Here is a 19,157-nt window from a genome sequence, read left to right as displayed (position 1 = left end):
TGCTAAACATAAGTAAATGTTAACCATAGCTGACTGCAGAAAAATTGACACTACCATTTTGTGAAAAACTGTGATGAAACTGCGATTCATTTGAATATATATGTAAGTGCAACAAATGTTTTTTGTGCACTTGAATACTAAAAAGCAATTACATTAAACTGGCCTTATTTCTAAAATAAGAACCTAGAACCTAGAACCTAAAAATTAAGAACCTAATCAGTAAGTTTCACTCATGTCTTTTTATGAGTCTGTTTAAGAGTCTCTGAGCTGTAGATTTTTATTTAACTTATAATATTATTGTTTATATAGAGGTGTTCAGTCATTTCTGCTAAAGCCTGGTATGTTAAAAACTCAAATATGCAAAACAAATAAGGTAGTGATTAGTAAAAAAAATAGTTATTGATTAGTCATACAGTAGGCACTAGTTTTCCACTCACTTGCTAATTCTTTAACTTTTTGATTGGTAAAATTATTTTAAAAATTCATTGTGTGCTAACGATCATGACAAATATGTCATTTTGTCCTACTGGCCAAACACTTCAAACACTTTATACAAAGCAAAGTTTGCAAACGCATCATTAAATGCAAAAGTTTTGGACAATACTATTGAACTGAATGGCTGATAAATCAGAATTTTTTTCAATGGTAAGTTATAGCTCATGTTTAAACCAAATATTTAAAAATGGAAAATTTTCAATTTAAAAACTTAAAAACTGTTTTATCCCCAAATTGTCAAGAATTCATGAGTTTCAATAGTTTCTCTGAACCTTGCACCCCGACTTTAGAGTGAGTTCATTCACAGCTTCAGAGGTGAACCGTATATGAAACTGTAGAAGTGGATTTTAACTTTCTTAATCTATAAACTCCCTCTAAACCTATACATGCTTGTGTGGTCCTTACATTATCTGAGCAGAAAATTATATCGGGCTGTTGGTATGATCACGATTGACTCCTTTCTTAAAACACACAGATAGTTGCTGAACCAGCTGTACATTTCAGTGTGTCCAGTGGTGACTCAAATAATCTTGTGAGGCAAACGGTTTAAGTATCAGTCTTATGAGTGTCAACCATGCTCTGTGAAACCAGAATTTATTCATTACCAGATGAATGAATGAATGGATGGATTGACAGATGGATAGATAGATAAATAAATAAATAAATATCTATTTTATTTTTGAATGTATATATTTGAATCATATTTTGAAGTAGCCTCTTGATCACCGAATATATATGTTGTTTGTCATGGGCACGTCAGCTCAACAAAGCTCGGATTGTTGTTGTTAAATAAAATAATGATTTGCTTGCCCTGAATGAGTAGAGCCGATTAAATCCAGAACTTGGAGAAAACGATTGATTCTTCTGATTTTTTACTTTCGGTCCCTGAGTCTATCTATCCATCTATCTATCTATCTGTCTGTATGTCTGTCTGTCTGACTAGATGGAGACCATTTAGTATTACAGCTGAATCACTATAACTTAGCTGGAACCCTCGACGGAAGCAGCGCAGGCTGAACTGAAGATAACCCCAAAATGACGTTGACGTATGGATAATATGCAATATTCCTGCACAGTCGCTCTCCGTTAAAGACCTCCATTAATGTTCCAGTAATTCGCCTCCAATCAAGGATGAGTGGCGCTTTGGATACACACCACGTTGACCATCCAGCCGCTCTGTCGTCTCATCGCAAACTCTTGTGCACCCTCTGGTGCTTGCTAGTCTCCAAAACTTCTTTGTGTTGCCTGCTTTGCAGATTGTCTTCCTTGTCTCTGTGGTTGCTCATTATTCAGAGACAGACGGTTCTCAGGTCATCTGCAGCTGCAGCGAAGGAGAAGCAGGAAAGATGGCGATCATCCACTAGACCGGGCACACGCATGAGATACAGAACAACTTTTAAGAAGATCGCTTTTCAGGACATACCCGTGAGTAAAACCTAAATTCCAAACAAAACGTTAAGATCACAGCTTGGTTAATGATCCATAATCACGTCGTTATGGTTGCAGAACGAATGATTTTGGAGAGCGCCTCGTGAATGACCTGGAAAGAGCTTTCTCCTTTTTTTTTTCTTACTTTAGGACCAGTCGCGTTGACTTAGGAGCTTGAGGGAGAACGAATGGGTATATGCTCCAAGCTGGCACCCAAATGTACAAAGTCAACTAGACGTTGTGCCCGTTCTTATTCATCCAACCTTCTATTTATATCTAAGTGGCTATCTATTGAGCGTGTTTTGTAGGTAAACTGGGACTCGGAAATAGATCTTGTTTGAGGGTGCGTTGAGTTTGTCTGAGCCAGCCCTGTGGAGAGTTAAATTTGGCAGGTCTGGTTAGGGATTTAGCTTTCAGTCCTCTCGCTGTTATGTGCTCGCTTGAAGGAGAAGCCATTGCACGGATTGCTCTCCTCTCCTAGCGCCAAAGCTATGGGAGCTGAGCCTCCATTAGCGACAGTCTGGCTGGCATTGCCGCTGGTCCACGTCCAGACACTCACTAAAAAAGCCATGTCCAGTGTTTCTGTACCCGATGGCGTCCCTTGCTGAATTAATACCTTATCTACTGGATTTTAATGTGCTTCTCCTTATGAATGGAGGTACCTACGTGTCGTGAAGGGGCACCCATGTATTTGTGTGTGACTTTTTAATTCTTTCTCTCTCCACGTTGCTAGCTGTTTTGGATGTGTGTCTGTGTGTCTGCGCTGTCAGTGCTCTGAAGTCAGGTATGTCATTGTGGGCTTCACCATAAAATGGAGGAAGGCAGATGAGTCTCATAGGAGAGCTACGAATCAGACAAGATCCCTCACGCAAGAACAAAGGTTGACTTTCTTCTGCAGCTACTGTACGTGCAGTGGCTCACAGAATCTGCATGGAAGAGGAACCTTTGATTGTGAGATTTGCAAAACATTTTTCATCTTAACTTATTTTTGTTTCAGTTTTTTTTTTACAAGAACAATCAAGGGTAATTATTAGTGCTAATACTCTTTCTGCATTTCTGCTGCATTCTCTTTCTGTGGTGATTTTATCTCAGGGTTTTGGACTTTTTGGAGGAAAATGGAGGGCATTAGAGCTGTCTGAAGGTGGACAGTGAGGGGTTAGAGAAGCTGACAGTCGGGTGGTGAGTGGGGGAACTTGGATGAGATAGGAATTTTAATGTTGAATAATGCAGAGGTTGAGTCTGCAGCTTGTTAATGTTCTTCAAAGTGGCCTTCACACAGAGAGAAGAGGAACTCTTGCGAGAAGTTTGAAAGTTCCTGGTGTAATATGGCTTTGTTGGCACATTTTGTGTTTCAGTGTGGAAAGTACTGAGTTTGGAATCTTAAAAAAATTGTGCAGTTTAACAGTTCATTTTTCATTATTTGCTATTATGTGTGGAAAAAATGTAACTCTGTTCATTCAACCTTGTGCTTTCTGCTTTAGGTTTGCATGATGTTTTAGAACAGTTGTACCACCAGAGTGGTCTGAAAAAGTTCTTTAGAGCTCTGTGTTGTACTATGCACTTTGGGTAGCAGTGGTTGTTGTTGCAAAGCTTATAAACAGCAAAAACAAAGCATTTAAACAAGGTTCAAGCACTGTGTATGCAACATTAGTGTATTATATCAATTGATTAGATATGTGTTCTGTATTTAACAATTCATTGCTTGACAGCCTCAACAACTCAGACATCACTGAGACCTCTAAAACCTTTCTAGAAGGGTAATATTCACCTCTGAAGGTATGTGTCTTTGATGAGTAGGGCGTTTTTCGCTGTGAGAGTGTGCTGGCTTTTGCATTAACTCTGGTCACTGTGGAATCTTGCTGACAAGCAGGCTGAACGAGACACTCTCTCTGCGACAACTCGGGGCTAGGAGCACTCAAAATGGTGGCGCTGCTCCCATGTCAAGGCAAACAGGTTCTCAGAGATCAAGGTTGTTTTGGATGTTTTGACAGAAATAGGCAGTTCGTTGACTCATATTTATCTCTGTGCGCCCTATGGTTGAGAAAAACAAAATGCAGTTTCTTCCTGATGTTATGATAATTATCATGTTAAGCCAGGAAGGCTTTGATGATACTTAGAATTTTGTGAATAATCAAATATAATTAAACATTCATTGGAAGGGCTTGTGAATGTGCTTCTGTGTCTTCTCAGTTTGTTCAAAAAGTTGTCGATCCGGTTGGAACGTGTTCACAAAAAGTGGTTGTATTTATTCATGTTCTCCACTGTTTTGTTCCAATGACAACTTCCTAAATCTTTCTACTCTTAGGCTATGATTCCACAACTCTCTCAGTTCTCTGTTGATACTGTGTAGTGATATGGTAATGTTTTGGTCTTGAGCAAGCTTATATGACATGAAAAAGTTAATAGCCTACTTATGCAACAGCTGAGCACTTGTTTACCCAGTTCTCACAATTCTGAATAAAACCCATTGCTGACTTCTTACTGCAGAGTTTTGGTTTTAAACCAAAGTATTTCTTTTATTTTGTTATCAACTCTGTTATCAACTCAAGTGTACATAAGAGTAAACAAACAGAGAATTTAAGTGCTCATTCTCACACTCCCCTGAACATATAGACTGAATATATATTAAATATTTGAAATTCAGACTGTTCACTGTATGAACGTAAACTAGTAGTCAAAATCTATTATCATCTACTAACTGCTGCCAGTTGTTACCTAAGTTTGCGATGTTAGCTTGTTCTGTTAAGTTTCCTTTTAATACATATACTGTTATACCACCTAACCTGTTGAAATACATCAGCTGTTTGACATGGCTTAAAGAGTATGTGCTACAGCAGTGGTCATGTTAGACCGTAGGCAAAGATCTGTGTGGTGTTATCATTTGATTTTCTTACAAATGGTGTTATTACAGTAAACCAAGCATTAGACTATTACTGCTCTTGATGGGTAACAATCTTTATTGTGTATGGAGACATAATAAATAATTACTTTTTAAGTATAATGAAGGCTGCCAATGCTTTAAAATCCTCTCTTTCCTAAGCAGGAACTAAGCAGTTTTTTAATTTATGTTTTAAGGTTGTTGTAATTTGTTGTATCACATGACTGAATTAAGTGTGGTATTATAGTGTCCACAACATTTTCTTGAAAATGTCACTGGAATCCTTAAAGCATTACCTAATGGACAGTTATGCACAATGGGCATATACATCTCAAACCTTCATCTGAGATGGTTTCTAAATTTATCAGGCATGCTTCATTTTTTTGAACAGCTTTAAGACTAATGTGAAGATTTCATTTAGATAATCTGAGTCTACAGAAATATGAAGAGTGATTCAGAAGACTCTGAAAATCTCTGTAAGGACAATGTTATAGTATGATTAGAACTGTTTTATTGCAGTCAGCTGTCTGTGACCTTAGTACTGTCTGTGCAAAACAGCATAAATATTCACAGAGAAGAAGATTATTACTGTCCTTGCTACCAGCCATGACTTAAGCATTTAGCAAGATGCTGTTCATCTTAAAGAGAACTTTCTTCTGCTGTTTAGACAGATGAGAAGCTTCCATTTTGATGGATTGGAGCAAATAAATATGCAACAAAATGGACCTTTTAAGTGCAGCAATGCTGAGACGGAAAGTAGGAGGCCACGGTGGAGCTCACACAAGTGGTGAAGCTCTGAGCTGTACCTGGGGCTGCCACAGAGACACACAAAAGCCAATTGAAATGCTCCAATGGCTGCTTTCTTGACATGATGCATGGGCTCTTGGGAAGTGCTGCCCATGCTTTCTACACACTAGTGTATAGTGGTACACACACTCTGCTTCTTCTTCTTCTTCTTCTTTTTTTTTCAATTCGGTAAATCTTTTTTTTTCCTTTCTTTTTTTTTTTTCCTGCCGTTTGTATTCAGACAAGATAAGGAGAATTTTTGACTGCGTAACTCTGGACCTAATGCTGAGGTTATGTCATTTTATAAACTGGCAATTAATCATACATCACACGCTTTCTGATTGTATACTGAATGGCCCTTTATGGATCATTTAATTTCCTTTTGAAACCAGTTGCCCTAATTGATTTGCACTAACAGAAGTAGCAGGAGTGAGTTGATCTGATTAACATAACTCTGTTGAATGGTTAATTAGAGTGGATCATTACCCTCCTTAGTGATCTTTTTCACCATCACTTCTTCTAGATTTCAGCATGCCTCACATAATAACCCAAAAATGCATGCAAGCTTGTTGTAAAACTCAGGTACAAACACACAAACATACATATGATTAAAGAGATGAAGATACACTAAAAGGTCACATTTAAAAAAAAAAAAAAAGTTAAATTTCGTGTGTCCAGAGATGAATAAACAGATGTGAACAACATCATTTATATATGAAAAACATGATGCTATAGCTGTAGCCCAACTTTCCTCGTTCCATACCCAACCACACACGCACGAGAATAACCACACTCTTTCATGCTCTGGCTCTCTCCCTCTTGGTCTTATCTCGCAGAACATGTTCGAAGAGGAAGTCTTGTGTTCCTCTAGAGGATTTCAGAGGTAGGAAGTGGCAGTCTAGTTTCCGTTGGCATGTCACCACTGTGCAGATTTGATTCTAACTCATCACTTTCCTCTGTCTGCCAAACACCTTCTGTTCTACTCATGAGTAGTTTCATACAGTGGTTCAAATGGCTTGAATACTCCACTCTGCAATGTTGAATACTTGAAAGCTCTGTGAATTTTTTTCAGAGTTAGAAAACAGAATATAAGGGCTGCATTTGCAGTATATTAGTCAGTATTATGAGATGATGCCTGTAATTCACTTTGTGAAAGAAAAGCTGAAATGACATTTTGATTTTGCTCTTTAGCACTAGTTCAAACACCATATAAGTGAGAAAGTTTTGAATAGTCAGGTGTTGAAATGTTTTTGGAGAGTTTCCCATAAGATTGTCTGGAATGCTCTTTACCAAGAATCCAGTAACAGTCCTTTCATATGAACTTCAAAAACAAGTCACCTATACCTCACATGGTTATGGGAGACATCTGATGTATTCTCAAAATTATGAGAACTGGGCTGAGGTGTACTGAGAAACTGTGTGAACACTCGTTGGATGTTCCACCAAGATTCTTTTCATAGCCAGAATAAACATGGTGACAAATTGAAGGTGATACATCTGAGAAGTATCATCTGAATCCCAGGCTGTCCCATTTCCTTGATGACCTCTCTTTTAGAAAACTAGATATCCCAGATGACCTATGGCCTTTCAAAAATAAGCAGGCGTAACAAATTCTGCTTGTCACTGCAACTGTGGTGAAAAATTCTGGATTCTTCAGAGGAGCCTGTTCCTGAGGCCCTAAGCGGTGGACACACAAGGCCCTCTTTGAGAGAAAACAGGAGTGGTCTTGTGGAAGAGATCCTCACCACTCCGGCCCACTATACTAGTTTTGCCTCTGTCCAGGGCTGATTAAATATTTAAGAAGCCAGAAGGAGGTCTTACTGGCAGGTTAATATTAATGGGTCTCTCATCTTTCCACCACAAGTGGTGTTAGTGCAAGAAGGTGGTTTGGCTCCAGTAAAGAGGGTTTAAAGATCTCCACTCTGAAGATGGAAAATAATTGTGCATCAGAGAAGCTTAGAAGTGACCATATGTTTAAATGTATAAGATGTGATATGATATTGCCAGTGTGTTTTTTTTAAGTTCAGAGAGTTATCATTGCCTTTTTGAGGTCTTGATTTCCTCTTCTGTGTTCCATGAACACACCACTGGGGCAAGGAACACCTTGTTGTAACTTGCTCTGCATTTTCCAATGTTCTTCCAGGACTGTATTCAGAAAGGGCTAGTCTGATTAATACCACCCCCCAACACATTCTCTCTGTCTCTCTCACACACACACACACACACAAACAGAGTACTCCAGACCAGCGTGTAACTCCACCCGCATGCTGTAACTGTAGTATCTGCTCTGTCAGGTTTGCACAGAAGAAGAAGCCAAGGTTGAATTCTTTTGGCTTAGGCCCACTTACTGTCGTAATAAGTAATGTGTGCTACACCTTCTTCTTCTTTTTCAGAAAAGGCCTCAATCACAGAGATGTGTCCTTTTTTACTTTTTTTCAGAGGCGACAACTACTTCAGTAGAGGTATCTAGGGCTATGTATGTCAAAGAACAAAGAAGTTTTTATAAAGGAAAGCACAGTTTAGGTTCCTCTTTCTTGCAGCTGCAAGGCTTTACTCATTCATGCAAGACAACAAGGTGAACCAGCTCCATTGTTCTGGGTGAACTGGTAGTTATAGTAATAAAACCTGTTGATCATGTCCATACCCATTGCATAGGACCATTGCATAGTTATTAGAGATCAGATTCTTCTGAAGTGCTTTGGTGCAGAGATTTGCCTAAGTCTTGTCAGAACCTGCCTGGTTTTGCAGTGTCTATAAGCTGTAAGTTTACTACTGTCCCACATTTAGCTTTATGGCACAGAAAGAGATGTCCTACCAGGAAGTATGATTAGTGAACTGAAACGCGATCCATCTTTGATCCATGATTTAGTTTGAAACTGCCACACTTTGACTTTGTAAACTTGACCAAATGCAAAACAGAGTCAGACTATGAGGTGGAGAGGAATTCATTGTTTCCTGAAGGAACTGTCTCAGTGGAAAAACACTTCCTGGTTACTCTCCTAAATATATCCTTGGACATCACTGGTCTCTTCTTCTGGAACTCCATTTGTTAATATTTGATCTAGCTTAATATCCACTTAGACGGGTAATACTTTATTTTGTAATACAAGACTTTTTTAAAAAACAAGAACTTCACTGTGCTAAGTTACACCCTCTTGATCTGGTTACACTTTTGGAGTGTGTTAAAAGATTATTGTGTGATCTAACTTAGACTCATGTTTAGTGAAAGTTTTGTTGTGTAGGAAAATGGGCAAGCTAAAGGTAGACTATCTAGCGCCCATATGTTTGTTAAATCTTGTAAACCATTACTACCTTTTTACAACAAAACCTTTCCCTGTTTTGTCACTGTAGTTTTCATACACCAGAGAGGCCATTCAGTGGTCTACATTTGAATAGCCATTTAATTGTATACTAAGATGATCATCTGAACTGAAGTTAGAGATGTTTTTAAACTATGTTGCATTTGGCTACATAATTATGGAATAACTACGTCCTGAAGCCACAGTAAAATACCAGATCTTTGGATCTTTGAGAAGCAGCTGAAAACTGCTTTCTTGACATCTGCAACTTTGAGAAAAAAAATCATAGTGGCAGGACAGCATTATGAATTACATGCTGTTGGTAAAGGTTTCGGTCTAAGTTGTCCACGTGAATAAGATGTTTATTTTGAAATACGTTCATTCTTTGTGAATTCTTGTGATAAATGCATATAGAGCATAAATGCAGGTCTTTTCTAGTTATCTTTCTAAATTTTTAGCATTGATTTCCTTGTATTAACACCAGCCTTTGCTTAGATTTATGCATGGGGAGCTTAACAGTCAAAATCTTTGGGTATCAGACACCAATTCCCCCATGAATGAATGTTGAAGAAGTGATGGTGCGATGGGAAAATTTCTGTACTCAGTGGAAATGAGGCCTCGAGGGAGTTCAATCCATCTTCCCCAAATTGTAAAAAGTAATCAGGCCCAAGGCCCTCAATTAGTGATGGCACTATAATTTTGGAGGTGAAATATTTAATGCTCTTCAATGCAGTTATCCTGTTTAAATTTGTGGTTAAGAGAAAGAGTGACCAACTTTGGGAACAAAACAACATTATACACTATTACAGGGACATCATGGATTGATTGGTGTGGCTGAGAGCTGCGCGCTAAATTTGCATTGATATATTTGTGCTGTCTAGAAAAGATTTTGTGTTTTTGGAATGACAGTTTGGACTGTTGGAACTGTTGATTGGCCCTCTGGCATTTTTCCTGATATGAAAACACGGGGCAATCAGACTGACCTCATAAAATGTCACTGGACAGTTAACAAAACTCCTTAGACAAAGAAACACAAACAAAAGGTAATTTGGAAATACTTTATTGATTTTACTTTATAATTTTATTAATTTAGACCTACTATGTGGTTTCCATAATTAACTGTGTATTACATAAGTACTAGCCTAAATTCAAAAAACAATTGTTATGGGAACTTGGATATTACATGTAATAATCAATTTGTAATAATCCATGTTATATTTAAATATATGCAACTAGATGCACAGCCACTGCAGTTTGAGTATGTTATTGGAGTTAATATGTAAATTCTCTGTTACTATTTAACTAGCGTATGAAGCCTGCCTGGACCTTCTGTCTAGCAGTGGAACTTCCCTAATAGCCTTATCTACAACTATGAAATAACCCCTAGCTGTGGAGAAGACCTTGTGTTTGCTCTTCACAGTGAGGGCATCTTAGTTCTGCTTTCACAAGCAGCAAAAGTAGCCCAAAAAAAAAAAGACAAGGAGGGAAACTGACTTAGGTCTTAGCTCTCAGCTAAATAGTCCCATCTGTGTAACAAGATAGCAAGCTCTGTAAAAGTGGGTGAGGAGGGGTTTAGAGGAAGAGAGAGCACAAAGAAAATGTTTTGGCCTTCAGGATCACAAAATGGTGGATGACCAGTGCCACTGATGCCAGTGACACAGCAGCGAGGCTGTGCAAAATGGAGCTCTGTGTGCGACGCCAGCACTGGCCAAGCCTCGGCTCTGATGCAGAAGATAATTCTGTCAGAACAGAAAGAGCAGCCAAGTGAGGTGACTCCACTAAAACAGGTTGAGCAATAAGCCTCATGAGACCCTGGACCTTGCTCTTAAGCTCACTGCTTGCAAGCAGTGGTGGCATGTGGTGATTTAAACTAACCAGCACTGTTCCTCTTGTGTCTTCTTGACTTGTACGTTTTGATGTTAGAGGGACAGGCAACACGTGTTGTTCAAGAACATGTTGCACATGAAGTAAACAGGCTAATTATGAAATGTTTCTTTGTTCTTTTACCTAGTAAGCTTTCCAAAAAAAAGTATAGTTGTGGTCTGTCCATAGTGTTGTCTCTGAAGTTATCAAGGTATTGTTTCAAAGGTACACAAGGGCTAAACAAGTAAGAGGAACACATGGACTGTACAAGTGAAGAGCTGAGGGTTCTTTGCTTCACCCTTGATTCCTTTATCTCACTTTCAAGCTTGTTCAAGAACCTTGAGCTTCTGAGTGGTTTATGTTGCAACCACTCTCTCCGTAGATACTTTGGTGTCTGCTCTACTATATTCACACACAAACTCCTGCAAGCAAGGCTGCTAATACTGTGATAGGCCTTTAATTCATATATAAGAGCATGGGTAATGTTTGAAAGAAAAAAAAGAGAGAACCATATGATTCAGCGGCATTGTGGAGAAGAAAGCAATAGGGCAAAATTAAGTATTAAAGGCAAGCTAGGTGATGCCGGGTAACCATCTGCCTAGGCTCTGACAGAGGCGTGATCTGACCTTGCAGTATGGATTCCTGGAATGATGCAGTAAATTATCATTTCAGTGATGGATTAGCATAACATTGCAGCTACCTTAGTGGTATATAAGGGAATATCTCTTTTTAAGCTTCTGGAGTCAGCAGAACATGAACAGTTATGTGTTCAGAGGGGTCCTAAATCTTTTTATTTTTTTGACGCCACCTCTACCTTACCTATAACTTATCCATCCCTGTTCAGAAAGTCCCTTGTATCGGTTTGAATCAAGCTGAAAAATTGACTGCTGGCACTCATTAAATATTAAATTTTTAATGTACAGTAAAATATAATGGTAATTCAGATGTGTGTTTATTTCTTAAAATGAATGACCAAAACATGAACCATAAAAGACATGAAGCTGGCTTTAGATTTCGGATTTCTTGAGTTGCCTAAGCCTATTATCTATTAGGAGTTTTCCTAGCTCTTAAGTCATTTCATTATTAAAAGGTATATCATTAAAAAAATAAACTGGATTACATCCTCCAAAACCATTTGGTCAGACCCATGTACCAGGAATCAATCATGCCCACCCCCCAAACATTATTTCAGATCATGACCACAAAAAATGTAACGGCATTACTATGGAGGACTGTTTATAGGCTCCTGTCCAAAACATGCAATAGGTTTCCCCATAGTTCCTGTCCCTTTGTGTTAGCACATGTCCTGGTATTTTTCTGATTGTGCAAAGTCATGCTTGCTTTAGATGAACTGTAACATGTGTTGTTCACCTCAAAAGCTGAAATCTAGCCAATCAGAAGTTTACACTCTCAGTTTAAAACTAAGAGTAGTTTATGATGGTCCATATTTTTCATCAGAAGAACAATTGACACTTCTTGTCTCTGGAGTAAACCTCAATGAACAATTCCTCTGTCATGTTTTATGACTGAGAACATGATCATCTTTTTGCTATCATCAGGCCCGGTTCTCTCTCACTTTTTATCTCTTCCCTCCTTTTTTTTAAAAATTTCATCTCTATTTGTATTGTTTTTTTAAATTTTATTTTATTGCTCATTTTGTTAAGATCATAAAGGTCGCAAGGAAAAAAAACTGTCCATTTGCGAGGGCTTGCGTACAGTGTTCTTTGAGAAGCTTCATGCTTGTCGGTGAATGGTTGACCTAGTTCTGCTGCCATATGCTTCCTGGAATGGATTTGCTGCGAAATGAAAGCCAATGATTTTTGGGGAGGATGAAGATTACAACCATGTCATTTTGAAAGATCAGGAACCATCTTATGACTATGCTAACATATTGTATCTGATATGTAGCTGTTCAGAGAGTGATAAATTTCCTCAGTTGAGTTAAATTTAACATGTATTTGCCTATGTAGATTATATGCAGTCTACTTTGGTTGCTTAAAGCCTGTGCCAAACAACCAGAAAAACTTTGTCATAATAGCCTATAACATAACCAAATAAATTATAGCACCACATTTTATTCCATACATGTGAATTACCCTAAAAACATCTCTCATATTTTGATAGTTGCCCTAAATGAAGCAATGTTTCAAACAGTCATTGACATCCATCATAGGTTTTGCTAGATGTTGAAAAAAGTCTCAGTCTTATGGTTCTCTACAAGGCTGATGCCAGAGTGATACCTATTGCATCTTATAACACAGGAACTCTTATAAATGCCTCATTGATTTCAGTCCGTATTAAAAAAGGCCAGCCAGATTGATTGTCTGGGCGAAATCGATGGCTCATCTCGGTGAATTCTGACTTCCTCATGAGTTGCAGCACATGATCAAATTATTTGTTGAGCATGAGCATCATCTTCTTGCTATAAGAGAGATTACTTTTTTCCCTATGCTTGCCTTTAAGACCTGTATCTACTCACCAGTTTAAACTGTCTTAATAAAACCAGTGGTGATTGTTCATAAGAGAAAGCTGAAGGATTCATTCAGGTTCTCTGCCGTTAAATTTCCTGTCAAACTAAAATAATCTGAACTGATTTCTATTGTTGTTTGCCGTCTTTGTTTCCTCAGAACCTCTTTGTACAAAAAGCAATATTTTAATCTCAGTATATAAAGGGGCATTTGGCTGAAATATGAAGCTGGTTCATCGGGTGCTTATATCTTATTAATGCTAGACACACTTCATATAGGTCCACAAGCATTTTTTTATTGTATGTATATCTGTTGGTTCTATAAACAAATTACAACAGGTTGGAATGGAAGAAAATATTACAAATCGTGACCACAAAATGTTATGACGGAGAAAGAGGATGTAATTGTATATGCATCCCCTATGGTTAAGGTTTAAAATTTTGCCTGTACAGCTAGTAATGGATGCATTTGTGCAATGCATAGAAAAAAATCAAATGGAAGCATTGTACACCCTCATACTGAAGGTCACTTGAGTTATACATGGCATATTCCTCATTTTCCATCTACTACAAGAAGTAACAGTGGTGCAAAACAAATTAGGGCATTGGATATTTTCATACCTGGAAATTTTTTTTTTTTTTTTAAAGAAACAGCCATAGTGGCATATGCTGAAAACCATTTTTGTTGATCAGATAAAATTGCAGATCAATACTGCATAACAAGAAACCCCTCATTGCAAAGGCAGTGATTGACCCTCGCTGACCAATATAATTGGTACTGTTGTGAAATTTCTGCTCTATCCCTCTTGAACTACACATGACAGGAGAATATAACTCAGAATCTTTTCTCTTTGTCAATTTGTGATGAACACTATGACCTACCCCCAAAAAAAGAACAAAAAATCTCAAACAAACAAATATATAAGAACTAAAATGAACTGCATGTTTACAGTTCTGATATGTTCTGCATTTGTATGTGATTCCAACCTTGTGTCCTATAAGAAGTATTAATGTGAATTAAATAAGAATTGTTTTAACATTTAACATGGCCAAAGGGATTTTTCATCACTGTCCATGTGACAGGTTATTTTGGTTGCTTGCATAACCTTTAAGAGCTTGGAGGGGCACCATTCCCAAATTTGAACTGAAATAACTCTCAAAGCATGTATTAGGAGGTTGTTTTTGGGAAACCATTTGAGGTAATGCCATATGGCACGTTCCGCAGAGAACCGCAATGTGATTTAGGTGTGAAGTGTGAAGTGATTTAGGTGGCCTCCTCAGAGAGCTGGCAACTTTCTCTGTATGAGTGTATACAGTATTCTTTTGCCTTGTTGTCTTGTGGTCTAGTTTTGAGTTTAGACAGGACCGGTCTTGGCCCTGTTCACCATAAATTAGACAGGGGGAACGTGCTTCTAATTATATCAAGAATGCAAGTGGTGGAGTGTGGAGAGAAAATGGCATCCATATCTTCACTATGGTCCCATCTTATCTTGAATACCATAAGCGCCAGGCTATGATAAGTGACTCTGCAAAATCAGCCCCTCCACATAGAACCAAACTTGATGTTTCAAAGGGACACGTTGAAATGTATTGTTACTACAGAATTTACAATATAGAAAAGGAACTACTTTGATATTCAAGTAATGTCTAAAGCTTTGGCTTCAGCAATATGAAGATTTCATGATCCATTATTACATGAGCTTTCCGTGCATGAGAGGCTAATGCATGTGAAGGCTACGTACCAGATTTTCACTGTTTGCACTGGAGAAAATTCTGTGGACACATGACACAAGTAAAGCCATGACTCAACAGTTCAAACCCCCTTGGTTCTTATTGCTGCAGAGCCTGTGGTAAACGTTAGGCCCCGGAGTTATTGTGTCACAAAGGGCTGTGTCAAGTCAAGTAATAGCAGTTTGGAGATATCACTGAGGAAATTGTAATGCATCTACAGCTTCAGAAAAGAGACTTTAAAAATTGGATCTACTCTGTGCTTTTTAAGGAGCAATTCTTACTTTCTTGTAAAATAAGGAATTTTCCTTTGTGTCAGTGTAGTTCAATACTCATTTCCCCTTATTATTCTTGCTGATACATTAAAAACAAACGAAAGAACAAAAAATGTGAAAAAACTCATCCTTTCAATGGCAGGCATTTTACATAATGTAGTCTATAATGTTATGCAACAACATAACCTCCAAAAACATGGTCAATGACTTTATGAGGCCACCATGCTCAATCTGTGAACCATGGGTGGAAAAACCATTTGTCCCTTCCATTTTTGATAACGTTAATGTACCTTTTGTATTAAGACTTACAAAAGAATGTTTCAGTGTAGTTGTGCCTTATCTTCTTGCAGTGAATGGTATGTTTTGCAACTACATCCTAAAGAAATAACAGACACTATTCACTGGCTACAGAGGTATCCTAATTCACCTATTCAAAATGTGTTGTTTTGGGAGAATACCATATATAATTTATATCTGTCTTACATCAAATGTTTTTAGTGTTTTTTCCTATTTCCTTTTCAGTTTGGCTCATTATCTGCAGTTCTCCATCTGGACTCAACCTACTGCTAATGCAGTTGTGGACAAATAGCTTCAAATATTCTCAATCAGTCAGTCATTATTTTCTTCCCAAGGTTCATGAAAGTTGATTAGAAGTGTCTGCTGAAACCGAGGCCCAATGAATGTGAATCTACAGCCAGATAATGTAATCTGTATTCCCCCCCTCCCTTTTTGCTTTTCCCCTATTGCATGAGATGGTGGACCAACAGTTAAGGACAAAACCTCTGTACTTCTAATCAGCTTAATGCTGGCTTATTCAAAGGCCCTCTTTCAGACAAGCAGCTGCTGCCTGTGAGTTTGAGTAGAGGGTGTTACTGCTGGCAGAGCTGGACGATGCAGAGAGACCGGTTGGTGATTAACAAATGTCAGTAGACTTTGGAATCTGGGGAGCAGAGTCAGATGGCTTTGTCCTCTGTGCTTGGGGAAAGGTCTCCCAGGTGGCTGGGTCACGCTGGCTTGCTTTCTCTCCAACCACCCTCACTTTCACCACCCCCATGCTTTATATCTCTGTTTCTTTATGTATCTATCTCTCTCCTTTTTCCCTTAACTCACTCAGTCACTCTTTCTCTCACTCCTCACCCTCAAGGCTGCAGATGTTTTCTGAGCTCTGAAAAAAGGAAGTTCAAATGCTTTGAATTTTTAGACCCCCTTGTGGAGCTTAGTTGGCAGTTCCCAAAGTTATTTATTTTTTGCCTGGTTTGAAGAAGCAAGTGTCCCTCTGACCCTTTCCAGAGACTCCAGTACTTTTTTTAAGCCCAAGATGTGAGGGATATTGTTCCAAGATATGAAAGGGCCAAGTCGAGTGAGAAGGATCTTTTCTTTTTTTTTTTGCTGATCCATGCAGGCAGGCAGATGATTTGGGTACAGTACATCTGGCAGATAGATTTCTGTCAGCAGCTCTCCAGTGACTGTGTGGAGGATAAGATCTCTGGGTCCATGTTGTGCTCACACTGAGCACCTAAGCACACATTTCAGGCTCCTAAAATGGCTGCCCTTGAAGCTCAAAGGATCTGCTCAGTTCAGAGGTTTGTCAGTGAGCAGATGAAAGCTTTACAAATTTCACTTTATTATCTTGGCATGGCGTAGATGGGGTTTATGCTCAGGATGATGGCTAGGTTGGATTGATTTCTTTTTGGTTTCTTTTTTGTCCACATTTCGTGGACTCTCTTGATATCCATGTCCAAGGATCCTGGCATCAGAATATAACTTTGTTCAGAATTTCTCTGAACTGCCAAAACAGATCAGGGTGGAGCCTTTCATGAAGCTGTAATTTGACCTAGAGAGACAATAGGGGGAACCGGCCTCTCAGGGACACTGCCAGTGTTTGTTCAAAATGGAGGTCGAGCTGACGTCTACTTTTATGGTTAGAGGCCAGAGGTGCATTGCTATAGGTGGGAGCTCATATGTCTTTTGTGAAATGAGAATGGCTTTGCTCACTAAGAAGGAATTCAAACCATTCAATCTTTTTTTCCCCCTTTTCATTCCTTGCAAATAGAGCAAGAGATAAGTACTGGCAGAAGTGCCAAAGGTGTCCATCTTTATTAGGAATGAAGGTCAGTTGTTTTGAGTAATTTTTGTTTATCCTGCAGTGTGGAAGATTTTTGATGTTGAACATTTTGCTGAATTCAATTGTAGGCCAAGCAATTGCCTTGACATTAGCATTTGCCTTGACATTGGGGCTTTTTAGTTTCTTGATAAAACTTAGAGAAATCACCCTCAGTGTGGGTTCCAATGTATTATCCTGCCAAGGCTGAAGGATTACACAGAACTATGCAGATTTCAAAAGGCAATGCCAGAAGTGTGGTCCATTAATCCTCTCTCAATCTATGCACAAGATTCATGTCCTTGCCACAGAGACTTTTCAGATGACTTATAGCAAAACAAGAAAAAATAACTGAATTGCTTTGTTTTTTTGCTTCATTTGTTTTTGGGTTTTTTTCTTTGTTTTTTTCAAAACACTACATAAGTCAGTATTTACATGACAGAATGGATCTCTGATGTAGTTATTTTGTTGTTTGTATTTTTGATGTCATTTCCCCACCAAAGGTATGCACTGAAAGCAACCACTCTGCTTGCATTTAGAAGCTCCAATACATTTCAGAGTAAATAGCAGTGGTACTGTAATTAATGCTACACTGTTATTCTGACAGTTTCATTCGGGTGAGAAGCATTAGGAAATTTGCACCACCGCAGTAGATGCTCCCAATGATACATTAGTAATTACACATTTAAGCAACAGTGAGACAGAGCTTTCATTACAGTATTATAATTTCCATGTCATGCATATCATCATATCATGATATAGTCGTGCATCTTGAGTATTTGTTTATATTTTGTGTAAATGTTTTATGAAGAAGAGATAATACATCTTAATCATGAGTAAACTTAGTCCCTTACTGACATAGAGCATTCCTTCAAATGGAGACCTTTCTCAAAATATGTCAGGGCTTGGTGTCAAAATTACTGTATGGTGAAAATGGCAGCAGGCCATATTTTAATGAAAAATATTGATCGAGAGTAAAAAGGGAGAACAGAATAATGCTATAGTTGTTAATAGGTTATTGTTGCTGGAAATTGATTAATTTTGCCACTGGGTGCTCTCAGGTCATAGGACATTATTATACCACCTTAGACTGATAGTCTCATAATCCTTCATGTTTGCGTGGTAACCTCAGAGCTCAGAGTAGTCCTCATCTCTCTGTGGATTCGCGCAATCTTATTTCAGAGAGCTTGATGCAATCTGACGGAATTGTCTGATGTAAATACGGAGACATACTGGTGCTCTCCAGCTGCGGCTTATCCCAAGGTAATAAAAAAATGGAACAAATCAGCCCATAATCCCTCCTCAGCCATTGTTCTTGGAACCAATCGTCCACTCATCAAAAAAAAAAGGAAAAGGAAAAATGGTTCTTCTTATGTTCCCTGTGTTGGCAGTTATAAAAAATTAGGTTTTACTGTTTGATGTGTTTGTATGGGTTGCCCACAGCTGGCTTTAAAGAGCTCTCTTTCTTTTTCTCTCTCTCTAACTTCAGGTTTCCCTGATTTTCCAGGGAGTCCTTAGCGATGGAGGTGCTACAGTGCGATGGCTGTGACTTCCGTGCAGAGTCCTATGATGAGCTGAAGGCACACATCCAAGATGTCCACACAGCCTTTCTGCAGCCTACAGAGGTTGGTGACGGGACGCCCAACCAGTCTAGGTCAAACTCTCTGAACTCCCTCAGCCACACAGAGGAGGATGAGGAGGACATGATGGCTTCAAATAACAATTATGAATCTTCACACAAAGAAGCAGGTACATCTTCTCTGTCTGTATAACACAGAAATGTTTTCATGGCTATTGAAACTGTTTGTACCCCTTAAACAACCTTTTGTGTTGAAAC

The 19,157-nt window shown here is 38.5% G+C and overlaps 1 protein-coding gene across 1 annotated transcript in view; it reads left to right on the top strand.

Annotated features, from left to right (window-relative positions):
- Nucleotides 1–1,845: 1,845 nt before the first annotated feature.
- The window catches only part of znf462 (zinc finger protein 462), a 40,846-nt gene continuing 23,534 nt past the window's right edge, over nucleotides 1,846–19,157 (top strand). The window contains exons 1-2 of the mRNA XM_030769012.1: nucleotides 1,846–1,920; nucleotides 18,810–19,069. Coding sequence (XP_030624872.1) covers nucleotides 18,841–19,069 — 229 coding nt within the window. The 5' untranslated portion in view covers nucleotides 1,846–1,920; nucleotides 18,810–18,840. The remainder of the gene's footprint in view (nucleotides 1,921–18,809; nucleotides 19,070–19,157) is intronic.

The sequence above is a fragment of the Chanos chanos genome, chromosome 3 (assembly GCF_902362185.1).
Source record: "Chanos chanos chromosome 3, fChaCha1.1, whole genome shotgun sequence".
NCBI lineage: Eukaryota > Metazoa > Chordata > Actinopteri > Gonorynchiformes > Chanidae > Chanos > Chanos chanos.
Note: the sequence above shows the minus strand (reverse complement) of the source record. Positions and strands in the feature narration are given on the sequence as shown.